Source organism: Physeter macrocephalus, unplaced genomic scaffold (assembly GCF_002837175.3).
Source record: "Physeter macrocephalus isolate SW-GA unplaced genomic scaffold, ASM283717v5 random_140, whole genome shotgun sequence".
Classification (NCBI taxonomy): Eukaryota; Metazoa; Chordata; class Mammalia; order Artiodactyla; family Physeteridae; genus Physeter; species Physeter macrocephalus.
Genome location: NW_021145426.1, coordinates 1 through 21,951, shown reverse-complemented (window position 1 = coordinate 21,951; position 21,951 = coordinate 1). Strand labels below are relative to the sequence as shown.

The window sequence follows — 21,951 nt, the reverse complement described above, 5'->3', positions numbered from 1 at the left end:
CCAGGAGCCTCTTTATTATTGTGGCCTAAGAAATTGGCCCCGTTAACCGGCCAGGTTGGATTCCCCCAATCTCAGCGTGGCTTAACGCTGCGATCTTTCGGAGCTGCAGAAACAGTTTCCTCCAGCTTGCTCTCATTCTGGCGCTGTCCAGGATTAGGGCTGCGGGCTGGAAGTTTCGGTGGGAAGAGCCGACCTGTAGGGGTGAGAGGAGAGAGGGTGCCGCTTCAGAAGGAGGCTGAAGTTCTCGATGTTAACGCGCATTTTTCATTTTGTGTGAAAATCATGTTTGTGTGTTTGCACCGATACGTTTCTCTTCTCTGATCTGAGACACTTAGCACAGGGCTCATGTTTGTGTGTTTGCACCGATACGTTTCTCTTCTCTGATCTTAGACACTTAGCACAGGGTCTTGATCTACAATGATCGCTTTTTCTGACTTGAACTGGCATTCCCCCCCACCCCCGCCAGGGATCAGACGGAACCAGGGTGCTCAGGAAGCCATTAAGGGAAATATGTAACCAAACTCAGTTGTTCGGTCTTAGCAGCGCTTGGATAAGAGACTTGCAAGCAGAATTAATTCAAGTCCTTTTTAACGTGGCCTTGGTGGCTGTTCACAGCAGCTGTTGACCCCAGAGCAGCCTTTGGAGCAGCGAGAGGAGCAAGGCCACCTGGGCCACTTGTGCTGGGTCTACGAGGGTGTCATCGTTACCCTCAGGCCCTTGGTTCTTCGGGTGGCTTCTGGAGGGGTGAGGGAGTGCAGACGCGTGGATCCTTACACTTGAGGAAGAAATTTTCCTTTGTTGTTTTGCCGAATTCCCAGGGCCGCTCTTTGAAGTGGCCAGTGGTAAATATGTCTCAATCTGCTTTTCTTGATTAAAAGTAACGGTGCAAAGAATTGGCTTCCTAGGCGCCACGTGGGATGGAGAAGGGGCTGTGAAGAGTAGGACACGTAATTAAGTTTCACTCCACGCATGTCTGCAACCTACACACCCACCCACCCACCCAACACCTAGTTGGCTTTTTAAGCTTTGGAATTTGGAAGTCCTTCAAACACGCTCAGAGGGCGAACAGAATCTGTACCCTCTCTAGTCCGGCTTGCAGTCCTCCAAGGTCACCACGACTGCTGTTCCACTTTGCCATAAGGAAGGGAAGTGAAATGTAAAATGACTCCTTAGGCCTCTAGGATTTAAGGACTGCCCAACAGGAAGTGTGCTTCTCAGACCTTCAGTTGAGTAAAATGAAGCTGTTGAGGAGGAACTTCTGGGATGGAGTTGCCATCTACAGTGTACTTTCCAAATAGGGAGCTAGGGAGATGCTGGCGGCACACCCCCTAGAGGGTATCAGCCAAGGCGCCCTCTTCCTGAGGCCTGGGGAAGACCCCGTGCACTGGCTTTCCATCCCCCTTGGTGCACTTGCCAATGGCTGGGCTGTACAGCCTCCTTTCCTGCTTTATTTAGTGGTGCCTCTTGCCCCCTGCTGCTTGAAAAGCTGTTTATGCTAATGAGCCAGGGAAGATCTGAAAACCTCGCTGTGCCTGCGCTGGGGAGAGGCCCTGTGTGTGTGTGTTGCCCCATTAATGAGCCTTCGAAGGGCAACCCTTGTTTGTCTTGTCATGGTGCCAACTCCGGAGCCTTGTGCCAGAGTGCGCTGCTGATGGCGAGCCCGCCATGTGGCGTTCTTCCGGCTGGGAGGAAAACACACTCCTTTTCCAGAGAGTCATTTTGGAGATGCGCGCTGAGGGAGACTTTCCTTCCCCAAGGCCACCTCTCCCCTCACCCTTCCCAGGCTTCCCGATCCTCTCTGAACGACAGGTGGCAGAGTTAGCGGAGAGCAGGAGTTCCTCTATCCGGGAAGCTCGGATGGGGTTTTCCAGGTGCTGCCACAGGACCAGAGAAAAGCAGCTAACAGGTTATTCATTTGTTCTCGCATAGATCAGATCTATGCAAAAGAAAGCTTAAGGCCCGTGGCTGCTTCTACCTGCATCCTGGAAATAGCAAGTGCAAACAAAGAATCTGCTCAGCTCAGTTTCTCTTGGGTCTGTGCAGCTTGAACCCCCGCAGTTCCTCCTGCTATTCAAATTAAACGTTGTGCTGGCCAATAACTACTTCATAAGAACGTCTTACCCTAGTGAGCCTAGCGCTGATAGCTCTTTCCATGAGGCAGAAACCTTGTCCATACCTGATTCCCCTCACTCTCCCCTTGAAACCCAGAATTTTATTTAGGGACTTGCTTGGCTTCCTGGATTTCTGTTTCATTGACTGTCTATTTAAGGTGGCTGGAATGAGGGCCGCCTCTGTAGACTTCAGAGCTTTCGGATATTTGGCATAGGAAATAATAAATCACAAAATACTGAGATACTCGGGTGTCGTACCTGAGCCTCAGAATTAGGATGAATGGGTCTTCGGTGATCAATTATATGTAACGTTCAGCTCAACACGCTCCCACTAATGTTATTTAAGATGTATCCTAGAAAGAGAGAGTGCTCTTTCTAATCAAGCTAATCATGTTTTAATTAAGTTAAAACTCAATCAAGTTTTTTATCCATCCTACATGCTTAGCGCTGGGCTAGGAGATGAACAGAATTATAAGCTGATGTTTGCCTTCAAGCAGCTTATCGTCCGCTTGTAGAGATAAAAGTAACCAAGCTGAAGCAAGGAGGGAGTGTTTTGGTGTCAGTGTGGTGGTGATTACTGTCGGAGTTCAGAGAGGAGAGAGTTTTGTGGGTTTGAGTGACAGGAGGGGAGTTTATTGCCTCCGTGGAAGTGGAGCTTGTGCTTCTTAAAGGACGTCCAAGGTTTGCATAAACGTTGAGGAAGAGAGAGAACGTCCACAGGGCCTGCGGCTGCAGAAGCAGAGGCAAGAATGCGATGATGGCGAGGAGACCCTGCTGCTGGGGAAGTGAGAGAGCTGATGGATTAATAGTGTGGTGGTCGATTTTAGAGTGTTTTAAAACCAGTCTGGAGAGCGTCAGTTTGAATATGCACATCAGCTGTCTCTTGCATGGGACAGGCACTGGGCGAATGTGACAGCGGGAAGGCCAGCGTGATCTTCCCTTTCTGTTTTCTGGAATCAAAGATGGTACCGAGAGTTCCGTCTGGGGAGCCCAGGGCGTTCAGTGAGGGGCAGTTCCACTTGGACATGTCGAGCCACGCTGAGTGTGCAGTGATGGAAGGCTAGCCGCTTGCAGACATCTTGTGGTCTGCTGAAAGTATGAGATGCAAAGTCAAGCGATAAGTCAGGAATGGAGATTTTTGTTTTGGGAGTCAACTCATAATTTCAGTAATTGAAACCACAGAAGTAGTTAAGGTACAGAGATAAGAGCAAGAGAGCCAAGGGGGAAGAAAGAATGATGGTGGTTAACTACTATAGAACAGAGAGGAGAGACTTCTGTGGGTTAATGTAATAGGGAATTTTATCGAATAACTGGAAAAGTGCATCCATGGAGGGCTGAAGGGATGGGAAGAGGGGCAGGCAGGGTAGAGGGTGGAGAGGTAGGAGGAGACAGAAAACCATGTCAGAGAAGTGAAGGGGAGAGAAGATTTCAAGGGGACAGTCAGCAGTTTTGAATGCAGGGGAGATTGAAGAGTATGGGAGGAAAAGAGGAGCAACCATCGGGTACCCCAAGAAGGGCATTGGTGACCTTGGAGAGAGGGCCGAATCTTGGAGGCATGGGGCCTTCCGACCCCCCTCAAGCAGTGTCCAGCGCCCCCTCCAGAGAGCCTGAGCCTGTATTCTGGGGTGGGGCCTGGTGTCTGTGTGTATCTTCGCTCAGCTCTGTGGCTGGGTGTGCTGCACAGCAAAGCTTGAGGACTGTTGATGTGAGGCGGTCTAGCTCCCGCTACGCACACAGAGCCGGCTTTAGAAGGTTAGAGTCGGGGAAGTGAAGCCGTGGGCACAGTCCACTCGCTTAGAGGAGTTGAGATCCAAGGGAAGGACGGAGCAGCATCGTGTGCCTGGCGGTGTGGGTGGTCAGGCTTCCCATTCAGGAGCTCGTGCGGGCGTGGAATATGGGGGCCAGTCAAGTGGGAGGCTTGGCCAGTAAAACCCTGTGAGGCCCTCTTATTAATCGTCATGGAAGGGGCGACACACCCCTGCCGTAGAAGTAACAGGCAATTAACAAAAGAAATAGAAATTGCCAATAAGTATCTGCAGATGGGTTCTCGCTTACTAGCAAAAAATGTACGTTAAAATGAGATGCCGTTTCTTGCCTGCCAAATTTACATTTTTTTTAACAGAATAATACCCACTATTGATGAGGGTGCAGGAAAATTGAGGCCCGTGTGCCAGTGAGCATGAGTTGGAAAGGCTTTCCTAGAGTGCCGTTTGGCCTATGCCGGGGAGTCTGAAATATTCCTAGCTTTTGAGCCAGCAGTTACACTTCCAGAAATAGAGAAGGAAATAGAGATGGAATGTTATGGGTGAAAGCCTAGGTTTTAAAGTAGGAAGGAAGGCTTACCTGCTTTCAAAGGCTGACTTAGCTAGCATGTGACTTGTATAAGGTATTTAACCCTCTAACCCTCAATTTCCTCATCTGTAAAATGGGCTGTTGAAAGGATCCAGTGAAATGATGTCTATTTAAAAAGTGCTTAGAACCATGCCTGGCCCTACTAAGAGGGTAGTAATAGAGCTGCTACTTATTTTTATTATTTTGTTATTATATATGCGCAAAGATTTATGAGAGTTTATTGCAGTGTTACCAGCAAAATATTAGGGATTGCCTAAATGTCCAGTAATAGAGCTTAGTGAGATTATGCTACGTCCATAGGATGCAGTGTGTATGCACCCATTAATTCTAACTTACGAAGAATGTTTCACGTCATGGGAACAGTTTAATGCCTAAATTAAGTTAAAGGGGCAGTCCACTTAAGGAAGAGTGTGATCTGAGGTTGGTAAAGATGTGTTAACTATCGATACATAGAAGAAAAAAACCTAAAAATTTTCTTCCTCCCAGTGGCTCTCTGGCTGGTGGGATTATAGGTGATTTTTATTTCAGCTATTGAGCTTTTCTGCACATACCCCCAAATTTTTAAAATACCGAGTTCATACTCCTTTCGAAAGAAGAAATTATTTAAAATAAGTCTAACGTCGTGAGATGCCAGAATGAAACTGTAACGGGCCAGATGGTACATTTTACATCATTTCCTGGCTTTTGCTCCACAGCCCAGTAGGAAAAACAGAGAATCAGAAATGGGATCTTTTAAGAGGGATTTTTAGGAAATCAGAGATGAAAAGTTTTGGGTGCTGGCAAAAGAAGGCACTGAAGTAGTACACTCAGTGGGGGAAGGTATCCAGTTCAGCGGGGAAAGCACTGAGGGATGGGCGAGGATGGAGGGGCTGAGGTACGCACCTGTCAGGTAGGAGGGGCAGTTGATGCAAGAGGGAAGTTAAAGGGGCTGCATCTGGTGGAAGGAGGGGCTGCTGCACATCTGGGAGGGGGGGATCCATGTGTTATGGTGCATAAATCCAGGTCAGGAGAGAACCATTCAGGCCAGAGATGGACAAAGGATGCTGGCCTGTAGTCCTGAGGATATGGTAGAGAGGTCTCAGGGTAGGCACTGAAGTAATAAGTACCGAAGTGTTGGGATAGCTGGTTAAAGTGCCCCAAATCCTTTTTTTAAAAAAAATTTTTTTTTAAGGAAAACACAGAGAATTAAGTAATAGCTGAGTCATTTCACTTTCTATTACTGTATTCATGGGTTTGGTCGTTTTTGAACTATGAGTGTGTCCATGTGTATAGTAACAAATTCTCTTCCCTTACATACCAGCTCATCTGTCCCAACACCAGCAGCCTGGCCTCCTAGACCTGGCTCTGCTTACGATCTCACGACTCCCTCCTCTTCCCCTCCACGACTCCGCTGGAGCCAGAATAATCACGGTAGTTGTGGATTCCCTGCAGAATGGACTGAGCTAGCAGTTTTCACTTCCAGGCTGATTTATGTTCACGCTGGAAAGAGCACAGATGCACTTATTAGCAAACACGAAGCCCAGGGCCTGGACAGTTCTCTGGGCCTTCCGGGCAGTGGTCCTCCTGCAACACGAGAGACCTGTTCCAGCATGTGTGTGTTTTCTGACCTCGCCACAGTTACAGAATAATTCTTAAGGCTACTGGGAAAATGCTACCAAGAGGATGGAATCTCACCTATTTATGGTTTAACACTTACCGACTTATAAGTCAGCAGCGATGTACAAATACAGTTATTGTATAAAGCACAGAATGGAATTGGATATGGTTCTTCAGTGGCTTCCAAGCTAAACAGATGAGGGTATTATTTCTTTGCCCCTTGAATGAGGTTTCTACTTATCTCAGAATCTAGGTTGCCCTTGGCTTTTTTCTTTCTTTCTTTTTTTTTTTTTTGAGGCCAAGGGGATAGTTTATTCATTGTTGTGTATTTTGCTAATGTGTTTTAGTCTAGGTTAAGCAACGCCCACCCTCTGTAGGTTGCTGGGGTTCTTTTCTGTGGTGGCTGCCCCTGCCATTATATTTAGAATTGCTTTTCACCAAGTTAGGGAAATCTGTCCTGAATCAGGATCATGGGTGTCTTAGTAAATATCTTATAGTGTGTGTTACTTGAAATTCCGCCGGACTTAGAATGGCCGTTGGTGTCCTCCAACCAGGGGGCTCTATCTAGGACCTCTCGGCTGAAGGAAGGGAAGACCAGTTTTCTCTGTCTGTCTGTCTGCACTTCCCCGTCCAGCCTCGCAGCCTCCCTCCTTTCATGAAGCTGTGCCAGGAATGGATTTCAGATGAAGATAAGGGTAGGGTGTCAGGCTGGATTGGCTGTTCGTAGGTATTTTGGGAGGTTCAACATGTAGAATTCCTGCACTGGACAATTTCTTTTTTCTTTTTCTTTTGATATAATTTCAGATGTACAAGAAAGTTATAATAATGGGACAAAGAATTCTAACATATCTTTCCTCCAGACACCCCCACCCAAGTTAGCATTTTCTAAGTTCTATTTGTATGTTTGTGTTTATGCAGGTCTGTACAGACACACACTCTCACACGTTTTTTTCTAAGCAGTTTGAAAATCAAGACATCATGCCCCTTCACCTCTAAATGTATCAGTGTCTATGTCTTAAAAACAAAGATATTCTCTTATATAACCATACTGCAGTTATCAAAATTAGGAAATGAACATTCATCTACTACTATTACCCAATCTACAGATCTTTATCAGACTTTGCAAGTTGTCCCAATTGTACCCTTTATAGGGAAAGAGAATCCAGATTCTTTGTTATGTTCATTGGTCACGTCTCTTTAGTCCCCTTTAATCTGTCTTTCTGCCTCCTGACTGACATTTCTGAAGAGCCTCGGACATGTTTTTTTTTAATAGATCTATTTATTTTTATTTATTTCTTTATGGCTGCGTTGGGTCTTTGGTGCTGCGCGCGGGCTTTCTCTAGTTGTGGCGAGCGGGGGCTACCCTTCGTGCTTCTCATTGCGTTGACTTCCCTTGTTGCAGAGCACGGGCTCTAGGCACGCGGGCTTCAGTAGCTGTGGCACGCGGGCTCAGCAGGAGCCTAGGACATTTTGTAGACTGTCCCCAGTTTGGATTTGCCTGATGCTCCCTCCATGATTAGACTCAGGTTTTGCATTTTTGGCAGGCATGTCAGGGAGGGGATGTCATGTTCTTCTCAGTGTGTCCTCTCAGGAGGCACAGGATGGCTGTTTGTCTCATTCCTGGTGATCCTAACTTTGATCACATGGTGAAGGAAGGTGATGTCTGCCAGGTTTCTCCACTGTAAAGTTACTGTTTCTTCTTCTGTAGTTAATAAGTGTCTTGTGGGGAGATACTTTGTGTAAATATTCTGTAACAACTCAAACTTTCATCCACCAGTTTTAGTATCCGTTGATTCTTTCCTGAATGGGTTATTATGATGATGGTTACCAAATGGTGTTTTTCTAAATCCGTAATTCCCTCTGCATTTGTTAGTTGGATTTCCACCCTAAGCAAGAGCTCTCCCTTCTCCCACTTTATTTTTTTTAATTTATAAAAGTATGGAATCATGGATTCTTATGTTATGTATTGGGTTATAGTTCTTTGCTCTCATGTAACTTTCTTGCTCAAATTGTCCCGGGTTCAGGCAGTGAGAGCCCCTGCAACCTGCTCCTGGGTTCTTTGGTCACACTCTCTTCATTCGTAGAGCACTTCCGTATGTTCTGGCTCAGAAAGGTGCTCCACGCTCATCCTGCACTCTCCCTGCCCCAGCCCAAGAACCGGCCAGTTCTACAAGGAGACCTGGTTCCACTTAGAGGAGAATGGTTACACCACACATTTCTTCAACTAAGAGGGAAAGAAAGAATGTGTACAGGGATCATCTTTTTTTTTTTTTTCCCCTCTCAAAGTGTTATGATTTCTCCTAATGCCTTAATTTTCCCCATGGTTTTTTTAAGCATCTCCTACATCTTGGATGTGGACAGTACAGAGATGAATGAGACATGGAACCTACTCTCAAGCTGCTTTCAGCCTAGTGGCAGAAATAGACCAGTCGACGTATAATTACAGCAGCGCGATAACCCCAGAATTGCAGTGTGTCGCCATATGCAAAACACTGTGGGATCACAGAGGAGGAGGTTAAAGCTGATAAAGCTGACTGATGGATCACTAGGAATGAATAGAATCTGCGCATTTCAAAGGACCCAAGGGGCTGCCGATGGAACCTCCGGCCGTGGCAAAATGTCTTTTTTCTCCATTCATGAAACCAGGGTCAGCATTCCATTTGGGAGCTTTGATAATCTAGAGAAAGATTTTCATTTATAGTGAGTTGAACTCGAATTTTTTATAAATTCCCCCTCATTACTCCTAGTTAAACCCTGAAGCTAAGTAGGAGACGTGGAACTGACCCTCAGTGTACGTGGCAGGCGGGCCTTCACGTGGCTGAGGATAGTTGTCTTGCCCCGCAATGGGGACCTCTCTTTTCTTTGCTCTTGAGCTGATCGTGGTCAAGCCATTCATTTGTCAGTACCCCTCTTACGAGATTTCCCCATGTGGCTCATAACATTCTTCATGCGGGCAGAGAAAATGATGGGGCTGTGATCCTGCTGAGTTTGAACAGGTAGAGGTACCCCCCCGTAGCCCAGAGGCCACACTTACGTAAGTCTTTGGTCACCGTGTCAGCCTGGGGCTGCCACTGAATTCGTAGTGAAGTTAACACCTCCAGGGTTTCTTTGCATGAACTACTGTTAATCCAAGTCTCTTCGGTTCTCTGTTGCTTTTACTGCTTGCCTGGACTGAAGTACAAGGCTTCCTATTTATCCTTTCAAAATTTCATCTGGTTCGTTTCAGCCTGTTGTTCCAACTTACCGAGATTTTTTTTTTTTGGAGTCCTGATTCCGCTAATTAGCATATTAGTTAGTCCTCTCGACTTTATTTACTTTGCAAATTGGTGTATGTGCTTGGTCTCGTCTGCCCCTCAGGTTGTTGATTGAAGTGAAGGGAACCAGGGATAAGGCAGGAATTAAGGCACGTCCCCAGGCCCATTGACCTTTGAGTGGGTGCTGTATATCCTCCCCCCACCATGCTGCGTGGCATGCAGCGTCTTACCCCAACCAGGGATCGAACCTCGTGCGCCCTGTAGTGGGAGCCCAGAGTCTTAACCACTGGACTACCAGGGGATTCCCTGAGTGGGTACTTTGGGTAACGGCATCCTCCAGCTTTAAAATCAGGCAGACTTTGTTATTTGAGAGACGTTTTGCTGCCCTAGATACAAAGAAATGATTAACTTTGGGATACGTTATTAAAATCAAAAAGTACCCTCTACTGCATTTCTCAGATCATTGAATCTAAGTGAAGCTGCTTTTCAGTTTATTTTACGTGAATTTTCTTACTGAACCTGCAGCTAATTGCTAATTCCTCAGGACCTTTTTCTCCCCAGATGCTATTCAGCAACTATCGACTCTGTTCTAAAACTGTGAGGAACTTGCAGTATATAATCTATAACATATCCTTTTAAATCTAATATATATTTTTATATTTGCTTTATCCAAAATGATGATACACATCACCCCTTCCCCTTCTCTTGTTTTATTTTACTTCTGAGTGCTTTTTCACATTTAACTTTGTATTTATTTGTTTGCAGTCTTTTTCCCACAAGAATGTAAGCTGAGACCCGTCTCTCGTCGATTCCCTAGCATCAGGCATATAGTAGGTGTGCAGTAAATGTTCAGTTAACGAATGAATGAATGAATACATTTCTAGATTTATAGTTTCTGGAATCTGCCTTTTTTTTTTCTTGAAAGAAGTCAGGATAATGGGCCTACCATAGTTCTTTGCAACAGCAAAGAACTTTTATTCCCTTCTCTCCTGTATGAAGATATCCAAGTAAGAGAGTCCATTTTGAACTCTCCTCCCCCGCCACTCCCAAGCAAAAAAAAAAAAAAGGGCGTGTGTATGAACGGGCAGTGTTCCATTCCATAGCAGTCCTGATGGCCCATGATCTTAGAACAGTCCCTGGTACCTAAAGATTGAATGTGAATGTCAGATGTTCTGAAGTTCTCCTTGAGAAACAGACACAAAGGAAAAACACAGTAGAGTGGCAAAGAACACAGACTCTACAGCCAGACTACGGTTTTGTCATTTAGGCTGCATCACTTGAGCAACCTCAGTTTTCCCTTCTTCAAAATGGGGGGTAAAAATAGCACCCATCTCACTCAGGACTTCTCTGGTGGTCCAGTGGCTAAGACTTCACTTTCCAATGCAGGGGGTGCAGGTTCAATCCCTGGTCGGGGAGCTAAGATCCCACATGCCTCACAGCCAAAAAGCCAAAACATAAAACGGAAGCAATATTGTAACAAATTCCATAAAGACTAACAATGGTCCACATCAAAAAAAATTAAAAATTAAAAAAAACAGCACCCATCTCATGGAAAGTTATGAGCATCGAGGTGGCGTTGAACCCACAGGCCTTACCATGATGCCACACACAGGAAGTGATGACTTCCCTTTAGGTGATTTTCATTTTAAAAAGCCCTGGGAAATAAAGGCGCACAGAAGGAAATGAAGTAGCCCATAACCTCATCCCCTAGCAATTACCGTTGTAAAATTTTTTGATATAAATCTCATGTATTTCCATATGCAGACCTGTATAGGCTTTGCTCACTCAGCATCCTGTGTGATCATTTTCCCACGCCCGTAACTAGTTTCTTTTAAAACTGCTATTTTTTTAACATCCTATGGAATGCTATGCACTGTAATTTATTTAGAGAGTACCTTGTTTCGCCAGATTATTTCCATCTTTTTTTTTTTTTCTGTTACGAACATTGTGATGAATAATCTGATATCTCTATGCATATCTTGGATAGTTTCCTGGAATGGGGGAATTGCTGAGTCAAAAGGCATGTGCATTTTTGAGGCTTTTGATACCCACTGCCAAATCGCCTTCAGGAAGCCGGTGCTCATCGAATCCCCCTCCAGCAGGCCAGGGAGTCCCCGGGAGCCCTCCCATTTACTTCTCTCTGGCGATGCCGCACGGGTTATTCACGAGGCGGGGGGCAACAGTTTCTCGCTGTCTCTGCTCTCTCTTTGTTTTTTTCTTCCCCTTTGTTTCCTTTCTTGGTTTTCTGCCAAACTGCCTCTTGTGAAAGGACCGCCTAATTAACCCTGTGCTAATTAACAATTTAAAATTACACAGTGCGACTGTTCATGTTTAATTCTCCAGGAGCTGGCGCATCAGTGGAGCCCCCTCCCCTTCCAAGTAACTGCACCTCCCACCCCAGCTTCCCTGTAGCTGTTGCGTGGAGCCCAGTTCTGTCCCCTTAAGGGAATGGGATAAAGCTGTCACATCACATCTTCTCAGTTGAAAGAGGGAGATGGGGGGTGGGGTGGCGCCCAGGATAACAGGGTGGAGTTTTATAATTTTAAACCATCTTTGAAAAATAAAGACCGATATTGGCAGAGATGCAGGGGCTTTACAGGTGGGTTCCAAGGAAGCTGTAACTTGTGAGGGGGCAAGATCAGGGAGCCCTCGATGAAGACGTCAGAACTTTTCTGTGCCAGATGATTTCGCACAGGGCACAGGGGGGCGCTCAGCAGAGAGTGCGAGGCTAGACCCCTCCCGCATCTTGCCTTTAACTCTTACCGGAGAGATGTGCTCAGTTGAAATCTAACTGAATTCTTAAAACCACACACACACACACACACACACACACACACACACACACACACACACACACAAAACCCTTGCTGAGTACAACACTGGTGGTCATGAGTAGAGCACGTCTGTGTTTAAAGGGGATTTGGGGGTGTAAATGGCTGGAGGGAAGCAGGCTGCACGAGGGGTTGTGGGTTTGTGGTGTGTGTGCTGGCCCTGGAGGTACTGGAGGAGGAGGAGGAGGAGGAGGAGGAGGAGGAGGAGGGGTGCAGAGCCGCGCGTATGGGGGCTGTGAGAGCACCGGGACCCGCTGGATTCCCAGGCTGCCCTCTGTAACTGAAGATCATTGATTTTACGGGAAACCGTGTTTACAGACAGAGTGCCGATCGACCTGCTGAGTTGACTTCTGCCTCCTTTAAGTAAGAACTATCTTTTTCTTATTGACTGGCTGATAAACAGAGTGAAAGGAACTGCTGGCCGGGTAGGAGAGTGGTAGAGGGCCTGAGGTCCTGGAGCTGAAGGATGGGGCAGGGCTAAGAGATTTCTTCATCTCTGTGCTCTGGTCCCCTCTTGTCCACCCCCATCCCTGCGCTTCCCAGGGATTGGTGGGTGAGCCCAAGACTGACCCTGCCTGGTTACCTAGCAGTGCAGGCCCCAGGCATGGAGGAGCTGGTGGTCTGGTGAAGATGTTGTGAGACTGAGAGTTTCTCACTCAGGCTTTAATAATGCGCATCCCCTGGGCATTTGTGTTAAAAATGCAGATTCTGATCTGAGAGTCTGCGCTTCTCACAGGCTCACTGGTGAGCTCACTGGCCCTGAACCACACGTGACTTAGCAGAGTTGTAAGAGCTTCTGATTGCCCTGGCCAGCAAGCATTGAAAGGAAGCCCAGAACTGGTGCCTGAGGTCCAGAGTGGGATCCATCTTTCCCACCATCATCTCAGTGGGCTGTTGCCCCTGCAAATGAGCGGTCCCCTGTGTGTCCCCCTCTCATGGGGCTAGCGTCACCGCGATGGGCGCATCTGTCTTTGCCTATAAGGTCATCTTTTCTTGACACCTTTTGCTGAGGAATAGAAAACAAAGTTAGGTGAGCTTTTAGAAGTCCCAGTCCCTTAGCTGGATGATTTGTGGAGGAGGAAGAAGAAGAGAGCAGAGCAAGAAAAGCCCACCAATTAATTGGTAAATGCTTGCAGGTTTCTTAGCCCGGTCCAGGCTGGAGAGGAGATTGGCTTTGCTGTCGAGACACAAGTCCCTGGTGAAGCATCAAAGCTGTTCTCCTTTATCAGTCGTGGGCTCCCCTTCCCGCATGTTCCTGTAACTTACCAAGCATTTATGACATTGATTTTACGATCTGGCTGTTAACCCTCCCGCCCCTTCAGGCCTGCCAACCTTTTTGGCCTGAGCTGTCAATCAGATGTCATCCAGCCAATTATGTGCGTCCTTAGGAAGAGCCACCCTGGATTCTCACCTGTATCCCAGCTGAGCCTTGCGAGGAAGTCTCATTGCATTTGCTGTTTGGTTTGGTGTGGTTACCTTTGTTTAAAGTCAGTATGTCTTTTCTAAGGCACACGGAACCTTGTTGTAATGGAGTTTGAGGTTATATGCTGAGAGGTGGTGTGTGTTTGTGCGTGTGTGTTTTAAACAAAACGTGACACGTTCTTCCAAAAAGTTGTTTCTCCTGAGACTTCTGGTCAACCTGCCTTCCCCGTCTTTTCCCGAGGGGGAGCTATTGGCTCACTGTGCAGTCGAGAATCAAGCAATGAAAAAAGAGTGGGAAGATGGGGGCTGGTGGGGAGAGAGACCCAGCCCAGCCAAAGCCTTCATCCACTGTGTGTGAATGAGATGGTGGGTGGAGAAGCCGCCAGTGTTCTCCTGGAAGGAGGTGCGGCGGGAGGGTGGCCTAGGATTCGCAGAGAATGCTCAGGGCCGTGCGAGGCGCTGAGTCGCCTGTTGGAGCGGGGCCGGACGGAGGAAATACTCCTGTGATGCTGTTGCCACAGGAGCAGAGCGGTGGCGGGTGATCTGATGTCTCCCTCCCCAGGGACACGAGGGCTCAGAGGGCAAATTCAGCTTAGTGGCACTTTGGAGTCGGAAACGGAAAAGCCCCAGGGCTGAAGGACAGCTGGTTTGGGTAGCGACTGATAACTAAGAGGCAGGTGTGGAACGGGGGCTGGCGGAGCCCAGCTGCCATCTCGGCTCGCCACGAAGATCCTTGACAGCAGAAACCACCCAGCCAGTGGTGAACGGGCTCATCCAGACAGGGCGAGATCCTCTCAGCTGGCGGGGGAGTCGGCCCGTTGAGAGTCTGGGCGGTTCTTCTTAGAAACATCGAGCTCACGTTTTGCACCTACGTATTTTGAGTCTGAAACCAGCTGAGTCACAAGCAAGGGTGTTCTGTGGGTGGTAGGGAGGGGTTGGGAATTCGGAGATCCGCCTTTCTGAGCGCCCGGATGGCACTGGCCTCGTGTTCAGATTTAGGCCCTCGGTTTTACTGCTTGTGAAGTGGGACGATGTTTCCCAGGCTCGGAGAGGATGAGTGCAGCCGCGGGCCCTCCTGGGGGCTTCGCAGAGCTTGTCCAGGAGCCCTGTAGTCCTCAACGCTTTTCCGTGAGCTTCTCAAACGAGAAATCTGTTCGGTAAGCGCAACGGCACAGCTTCGCCTCTAAACCAAATGGCGTATCCCCTCCCAGGTTCATGATCCTTCCGCGAGGGCTGCAAAGTCTTCCTCCTCCTGTCTGTCCGTCCCCGGCGTCCCCCTGGCCCCCAGACAGTGCGGGCAGCCGGCGTGGCTTTGCTGCCGTCTGTGTGCGGCGGGGCCGCTGTTCTGTGTCCTCGGCGGGGCCTGGCGAGTTGATGCGGCCCTCCTCCGCCCCTGTGGCTCGTCGCCCGGCCCCGACTCTGACGCTGTGCTTGCAAAGAACGCAGATTCGAACCGGTCTCCAGGGGTAGAGCTGCCAACAGTCTGTCTGAAGACAAAGAGGGAGTCTCCTGGTGCCCCTTTCCCCGCACCTCCGCCCCCGCTCCTGCCACGCACCCCGGCCGCGACACCCAGGGGCGCCGCCCCCCCTCTGCGCCTCGACGGGGTGGGGCGACGGCCGGGGTCCCCACTGCCCTGCGGTCTCTGTTGTGGGTGTGGACAGAAGCCTGTTAGAGCGCTCCGTGTGGGACCTTAGCCTCGGCCCTCCTAACCTCTTTCCTTTCTCTCTCTCTTCCCCCTCTCTCCCTCCTCTCCCCCTTGCCTCCGCCCTTCAGGTCCGATCCGTACTGGGTGCAATGAAAGCTCCACGCAGGCCTTACCATGGAAGGCTGTGACTCGCCTGTCGTCTCGGGGAAGGACAATGGGTGCGGTATCCCTCAGCACCAGCAATGGACTGAACTCAACAGCACCCACCTCCCCGACAAACCCAGTAGCATGGAGCAGTCCACAAGCGAGAACCACGGGCCCCTGGACAGCCTGAGGGCCCCCTTCAATGAGCGCCTCGCGGAGAGCACCGTCCCGGCCGGCCCCGCCGCCGAGCCCGCCGGCAAGGAGGTCAGCTGCAACGAGTGCTCGGCCTCCTTCGCCAGCCTCCAGACCTACATGGAGCATCCCTGCCCCGGCGCGCGCCCCCCGCCGCCCCTGAGGGAGGAGAGCGGGAGCGACAGCAGTGAGGAGGGGGACGAGGAGAGTGACGTGGAGAACCTGGCCGGGGAGATCGTGTACCAGCCGGACGGCTCGGCGTACATTGTCGAGAGCCTGAGCCAGCTGACCCCGGGCGGGGGCGTGGGTGTGGGCGGCAGCGCGCCCCTCCCGTCGCTCTTCCTGAACTCTCTCCCCGCCTCGGCGGGCAAGCAGGGGGACCCTCCCTGCGCTGCGCCCGTCTACCCACAGATCATCAACACTTTCCACATAGCCTCATCCTTCGGGAAATGGTTTGAGGGCCCAGACCAGGCCTTCCCGAATACCTCAGCCCTGACGGGGCTCAGCCCCGTCCTGCACAGCTTCCGCGTATTTGACGTGCGACACAAAAGCAACAAGGATTACCTGAACAGTGACGGCTCTGCCAAAAGCTCCTGCGTATCCAAAGATGTCCCCAACAATGTGGACCTGTCCAGATTTGATGGCTTCGTGCTCTACGGCAAGAGGAAGCCCATCCTGATGTGCTTCTTGTGCAAGCTCTCCTTCGGGTACGTCCGTTCGTTTGTGACCCACGCGGTGCACGACCATCGAATGACCCTGAGTGAAGATGAGCGGAAACTTCTTAGCAATAAGAACATCTCCGCTATCATCCAAGGGATCGGCAAAGACAAGGAACCCCTTGTAAGTTTTCTGGAACCAAAAAACAAAAACTTTCAACTCCCTTTAGTTTCCACCGCTAACCTCATAGGCCCCGGACACAGTTTCTATGGTAAATTTAGTGGCATTCGAATGGAAGGGGAGGAGCCTCTCCCAGCCGGCCCTGCCGCCGGCCCCGAGCAGCCCCAGGCTGGTATCTTGACCCCCAGCACCCTCTTGAACCTTGGCGGGCTCACCAGCTCAGTCCTGAAGACCCCCATTACCTCAGTCCCCCTGGGGCCTCTGGCCTCCAGTCCTACCAAATCCTCAGAGGGCAAGGACTCTGGGGCAACAGAAGGAGAGAAGCAAGAAGTGGGCGATCCGGATTGCTTCTCCGAGAAAGCAGAGCCGGCCGAGGAGGAGGCCGAGGACGAGGAGGAGGAGGTGGAGGAGGAGGAGGAGGAGGAGGAGGAGGAAGAGGAGGACGAGGACGAGGACGAGGACGAGGACGAGGGTTGCAAAGGACTCTTTCCAAGCGAGTTGGACGAGGAGCTGGAGGACAGGCCCCCCGAGGAGTCTGGGGCCGCAGCAGGTAGTAGCAGCAAAAAGGACCTTGCTCTCTCAAACCAAAGCATTTCTAACTCCCCCTTAATGCCTAATGTGCTCCAGACCCTGTCGAGGGGCGCAGCTTCTACTAGTTCTAATTCCGCTTCTTCCTTTGTTGTCTTTGATGGTGCGAACAGGAGGAATCGTTTAAGCTTTAACAGTGAGGGCGTCAGGGCCAACGTGGCAGAGGGCGGCAGGAGGCTGGACTTTGCTGATGAAAGTGCCAATAAAGACAATGCCACAGCACCAGAACCAAATGAAAGCACAGAGGGGGACGATGGGGGCTTCGTGCCCCATCACCAGCATGCTGGCTCCCTCTGTGAGCTTGGGGTGGGGGAGTGCCCCTCGGGGAGTGGCGTGGAGTGCCCCAAATGCGACACGGTCCTGGGTTCCTCCCGCTCGCTGGGCGGCCACATGACTATGATGCATTCTCGCAACTCGTGCAAGACACTCAAGTGCCCCAAGTGCAACTGGCACTACAAGTACCAGCAGACGCTGGAGGCGCACATGAAGGAGAAGCACCCAGAGCCGGGGGGCTCCTGCGTCTACTGCAAGAGCGGGCAGCCCCACCCTCGGCTGGCCCGAGGCGAGAGCTACACGTGTGGTTACAAGCCCTTCCGCTGTGAGGTGTGTAACTACTCCACAACTACCAAAGGCAACCTCAGCATTCATATGCAGTCCGACAAGCATCTCAACAACATGCAGAACCTGCAGAACGGAGGGGGCGAGCAGGTCTTCAGCCACACGGCTGGGGCGGCGGCGGCGGCGGCCGCGGCGGCCGCGGCGGCGGCCAGTATCGGCAGCTCCTGTGGGGCCCCCTCGCCCACCAAACCAAAAACCAAACCCACCTGGCGGTGCGAGGTGTGCGATTACGAGACCAACGTGGCCAGGAACCTCCGCATCCACATGACGAGCGAGAAGCACATGCACAACATGATGCTGCTGCAGCAGAACATGACCCAGATCCAACATAACCGCCACCTGGGCCTCGGCAGCCTGCCCTCGCCCGCTGAGGCCGAGCTCTACCAGTACTACCTGGCCCAGAACATGAACCTGCCCAACCTGAAGGTGGACAGCGCGGCCCCAGACGCCCAGTTCGTGATGGGCGGATTCCAGCTGGATCCCGCCGGGCCCATGGCCGCCATGACGCCCGCTCTAGGTGAGGCTGACTCCGTGTGTGTCTGTTCTGAGGATGGGAGTTAAACCGGGGGAAGCCGCGAGTGGGCCGAGATCGTGTTGACTTGGTGGATTCTGTCGAGTCCTGCGGATTTGGGGGCTCTTTGTTTTCCTGAGAGGTGTTCTGTGCTCAACTTGAGCGTCCAGCCCTCACTCACGTCTTTTTCTCAAGAATCCCTCGAACTCTGTGTGAGCCTGTGGAAGATGGTTTGCGTTCAACAGAGACGTGATTACACTCCGGCTCCACGGGCCGGGGTTAAAATTTAAGTGTTTCCTCTAGTTTTTGGCTTCGGGTCAACTTTCCCTTCTGTTCCCGTTCCCCCTTTCTCTGTCCCTTTCTCGATTTGAAAAATTGCCACAATTCCCCTAAACTTTGGGGTTCCATTAAATGTTTATCGAAATGAACAGGAAACGGTAGCTGGAGTTTTCAATAGGGACAGTCCTCTCCGGAAGAGGAACTGGAAACCGTAGTGTGCCTTATTTAAATAAGCCAGGGCTGGTTCTGAGCTGACTGGGAGCCACCCAGATACGTTTGTCAGAGCTCTCCAGTGTTTTCACCAGGACCTTGATGAAAGAGACGGGTTCTTTCTCTTTCTTACTTTGCATGAGTTGCCCAGTGATCAGTATAGTTGGGAATTAGATGATCCTGGGGCACCGTGAGGAGTGGTGTGATAGATGAGAGATGACTAAATTCTAAAATTGTAAATTAAAGAAAGCCCAGTCTTAATATCAGGTCCCGGTCGACGGAGCCTTTGTTGCCATGGAGAACATGGCTCCACGTTAGAAGACATGGGTTGGCTGTTGTACCGTTGGCTTAATAGAGCTAGAACGGGACCAAGAGGATAGGATTGGAATGCCAAAAGCCGTGACTCTTTTTTTGTTTAATTTTTTAAAAAGTTTTTTATTGGAGTAGAGTTGATTTACAGTGTTGTGTTATTTTCAGGTGTACAGCAAAGTGAATCAGTTGTACATACACATATGTTCACTCTCTTTTTTTGAAGATTCTTTTCCCGTTGACAGAGTGTTGAGTAGAGTTCCCTGTGCCATATACTAGGTCTGTATTAGTTATCTGTTTTATATATAGTAGTGTGTATATGTCAATCCCAATCCCCCCAATTTATCCCTCCCCGCCACCCCCGGACTCCCTGGTAACCGAAAGTTTGTTGTCTACATCCGTGACTCTATTTCTGTTTTGTAAATAAGTTCACTTGTACCTTTTTCTTAGATTCCACATATAGGCCGATAACATATGATATTTGTCTTTCTGTGTCTGACTTACTTCACTCAGGATGACAATCTCTAGGTCCGTCCATGTTGCTGCAGAAACCATGACTCTTTATGTACAAAGAATCATGTCCATTTCTGGGGGAGAGCTTCTGTAGCAAGAAAATGTACAAACCAGTTTCGTGAGGACCAGTGTGATGGTTGGGCCCCCCCTGCCCCAGCCACGCGTGCCTCGGACACGCACTGCCTGGTCTCCATTCCCTGATATCCCGCTAACCTCTTGAGGCCAGCAGTGACGTCCTGAATGAAACAGGATACCCTTCCTGCCACGGGAGTGAGTTGTTCTCGGCAGCAAAGCGTGAGCAAGCGCCTTTATCCTAGGATGGCTTAGGCTCAGGCCAGAGGGCTCAACCTCCCCAGTAGGCACATCTTTATCTGTGTGGTGTTGCCGTGCTGATCGCTGCTGATGAGTTACATTTCACAGCGTTTAGTTTGTCGTTCCTGCCGTGCATTTAAATTTGAATCCTTGCTACTTTAACCTTGTTTTCTGTTTCGGAACATTGACCTGTCGACCTCTTGTTGCCAAACAGTTTGAAGATGTTTTACCCACGGGTTAATCATCGTGGATGCCTAGGGATCAGTCATCTTGTTCGTCTCCAGAGTGAACCACAGGGGATGCACACCTGGGAGTGGCATCGGTACTCGAAGGCTTTTCACTTTCTAAAGCCTGTGGGCACTGGGGTTTTCTCGTCTGGAGATTTCAAGTCTTGGGGAGGCGGATCTTGGAGTAAATCAAAGATATTGTAAGTGGAATGAAGGCACAGAAAATGGATGGGTTCAAACTGGGTCACAGTGAAGACTTTTTAATACCTTGAAACCCAGTAATTCTGACTAAGGCTTGAACTGAGCGGTAGAGAAATAGTTTGCTTTTAACACCTGCTGCCTGTGAGTCTGCGGGGCATCGTGCATTCCGGGCAGATGGCAGATGCACATACATAGAGGATCCAGACTTCATTTCTTTAAGAGAATAGAGTGATAGAGTTCTTCCTTCTGAAGACCTCATCCAGGTAGCCGAGGAGGGCCCTGAATGTCCAGCGTCGCTGCCTGGCAGCCGAGGCGAGCCTCTGGAGACCTCCTGTGCCTGCCTTAGGCCACAAGAGCCGTCGAGGTGGAGTGAGGGTGACAAATACTTGATGCCGGAAGCCGGCGTGGGTGTGATAGGACGTGTCCGCTTGGACCCACGATTTAAGTCGCGCGACCTCTGTAGAAGCCAACGTATGCAAATGAGAAGAGCGTAACTTTCAGTGCTGTCTGCAGCTCAGCTGATTCTTCCTTAGGCCGTTTACGAGAAGGCTGTGGGCGTTATTAGGTATCGCTGGGCTCTGCGGGGGAAGGTAGTCTTTGTGAACTACACTCTTGCTCACACGGTTAATGTTCTCATACCGCCTTTGACAGAAACTTCTCCTTCCTGTTATCAGACAGATGCTGATCCTGGGGATGCTTTCTTCCTAGAGGCCTGCAGGGAAGAGTTCGGCACCCTTGGTCTGGTCTGGTTGAATTTGCCTCCGTTTGTAGACCAGATATTGGGCTTGAGGCCAGATGAACATCCTTCCAGACATTCCTTTGGACTACAGTTGAGCACAGCACCGAAAAATGGGTAGCTTGCCAAGGCGTCTACGTGTTTCCCGAGTAGCCAGCCAGCCACAGGACACCTACATGAGCTTTAAGAGCTCCTCTGATTCTGCTTTTGATTGTAGAAGGTGTCTTTTAAGCCATCTGCCTCTCTGAGGGTGCGCCCGTGGGCGGGACTCGGGTGCCAGGGCGCCAGCTTCCAGCCTTAAAGTCAGGTGTGTGGGGACACGGGGCCCACCCTCTCCAAGACCGTCTGTCCGGCCTGATTCACGAGTAGGCACCTGCTAAGTTCTCAGTGTGGGCGCTCTCCTCCCACCTGCCTGTGGACTGGGTGAGGCTCCTCTACTTCTTGGGGGCTGAATTAGTTCCTTGCAGCCCTAGGGGTTTGTAGGATTCCAAGCCCTGGGGGTGTTTCTCCAGGGTATAGTTCTCAAGGGAGTTTTGGCTTCCCTGTCGCCCACATTTCACTGCTTCTGTCTTTGATTTGCATTTCATTTTAAGAGCTTGGGATGGCAATAGGAACCTGTTTCCTCTGCGTGTTCCGAGGACTTCTCATTTTCACTCAGGCATCCAGCAAGTGCCAGCTGAATTTCTCTTTAGAGCAATGTTGATGTGCTGAGGTTAAATTTAAAAAGTGAAAAAGATCTGATGCTTCAGGTGGTCGGCATCAGAAACAAATACGTGTTTGCTCCTTGTCTTACCCTCCAGGCAGTTCCTGCTTTCACTGAACACCGCATATGTTTCGTGGATGCTACCTGGCCTTCGTCCCCATCGAGGGATGGAGCTTTGAGGCTTTTTCCCCTTATCTCTTTTTCTCTCTTGTCCTAAAAAGAATGTCACAGTTATGGCTCCTCTCACCAGGGGAGATGGCAAGAGAGAAGACAAGCCGAAAGCTTCTTCTGACATGCGTGCGCAAAAGATTTCCGTGTCTTGCTAGACTGTTCACAGGCTTCAGATGCAGCCACTCTGCT

General features: G+C 49.9%; 1 protein-coding gene across 1 annotated transcript in view; it reads left to right on the top strand.

The window, feature by feature from the left end:
- Nucleotides 1-18,107, top strand: part of LOC114484890 (zinc finger homeobox protein 3-like) — a gene marked incomplete at its 3' end in the record, with an annotated part of 89,470 nt that extends 71,363 nt beyond the window's left edge. Inside the window, exons 2-3 of the mRNA XM_055082480.1 lie at nucleotides 15,340-16,786; nucleotides 17,012-18,107. Coding sequence (XP_054938455.1) covers nucleotides 15,386-16,786; nucleotides 17,012-18,107 — 2,497 coding nt within the window. The remainder of the gene's footprint in view (nucleotides 1-15,339; nucleotides 16,787-17,011) is intronic.
- Between the last annotated feature and the right edge of the window lie 3,844 nt (nucleotides 18,108-21,951).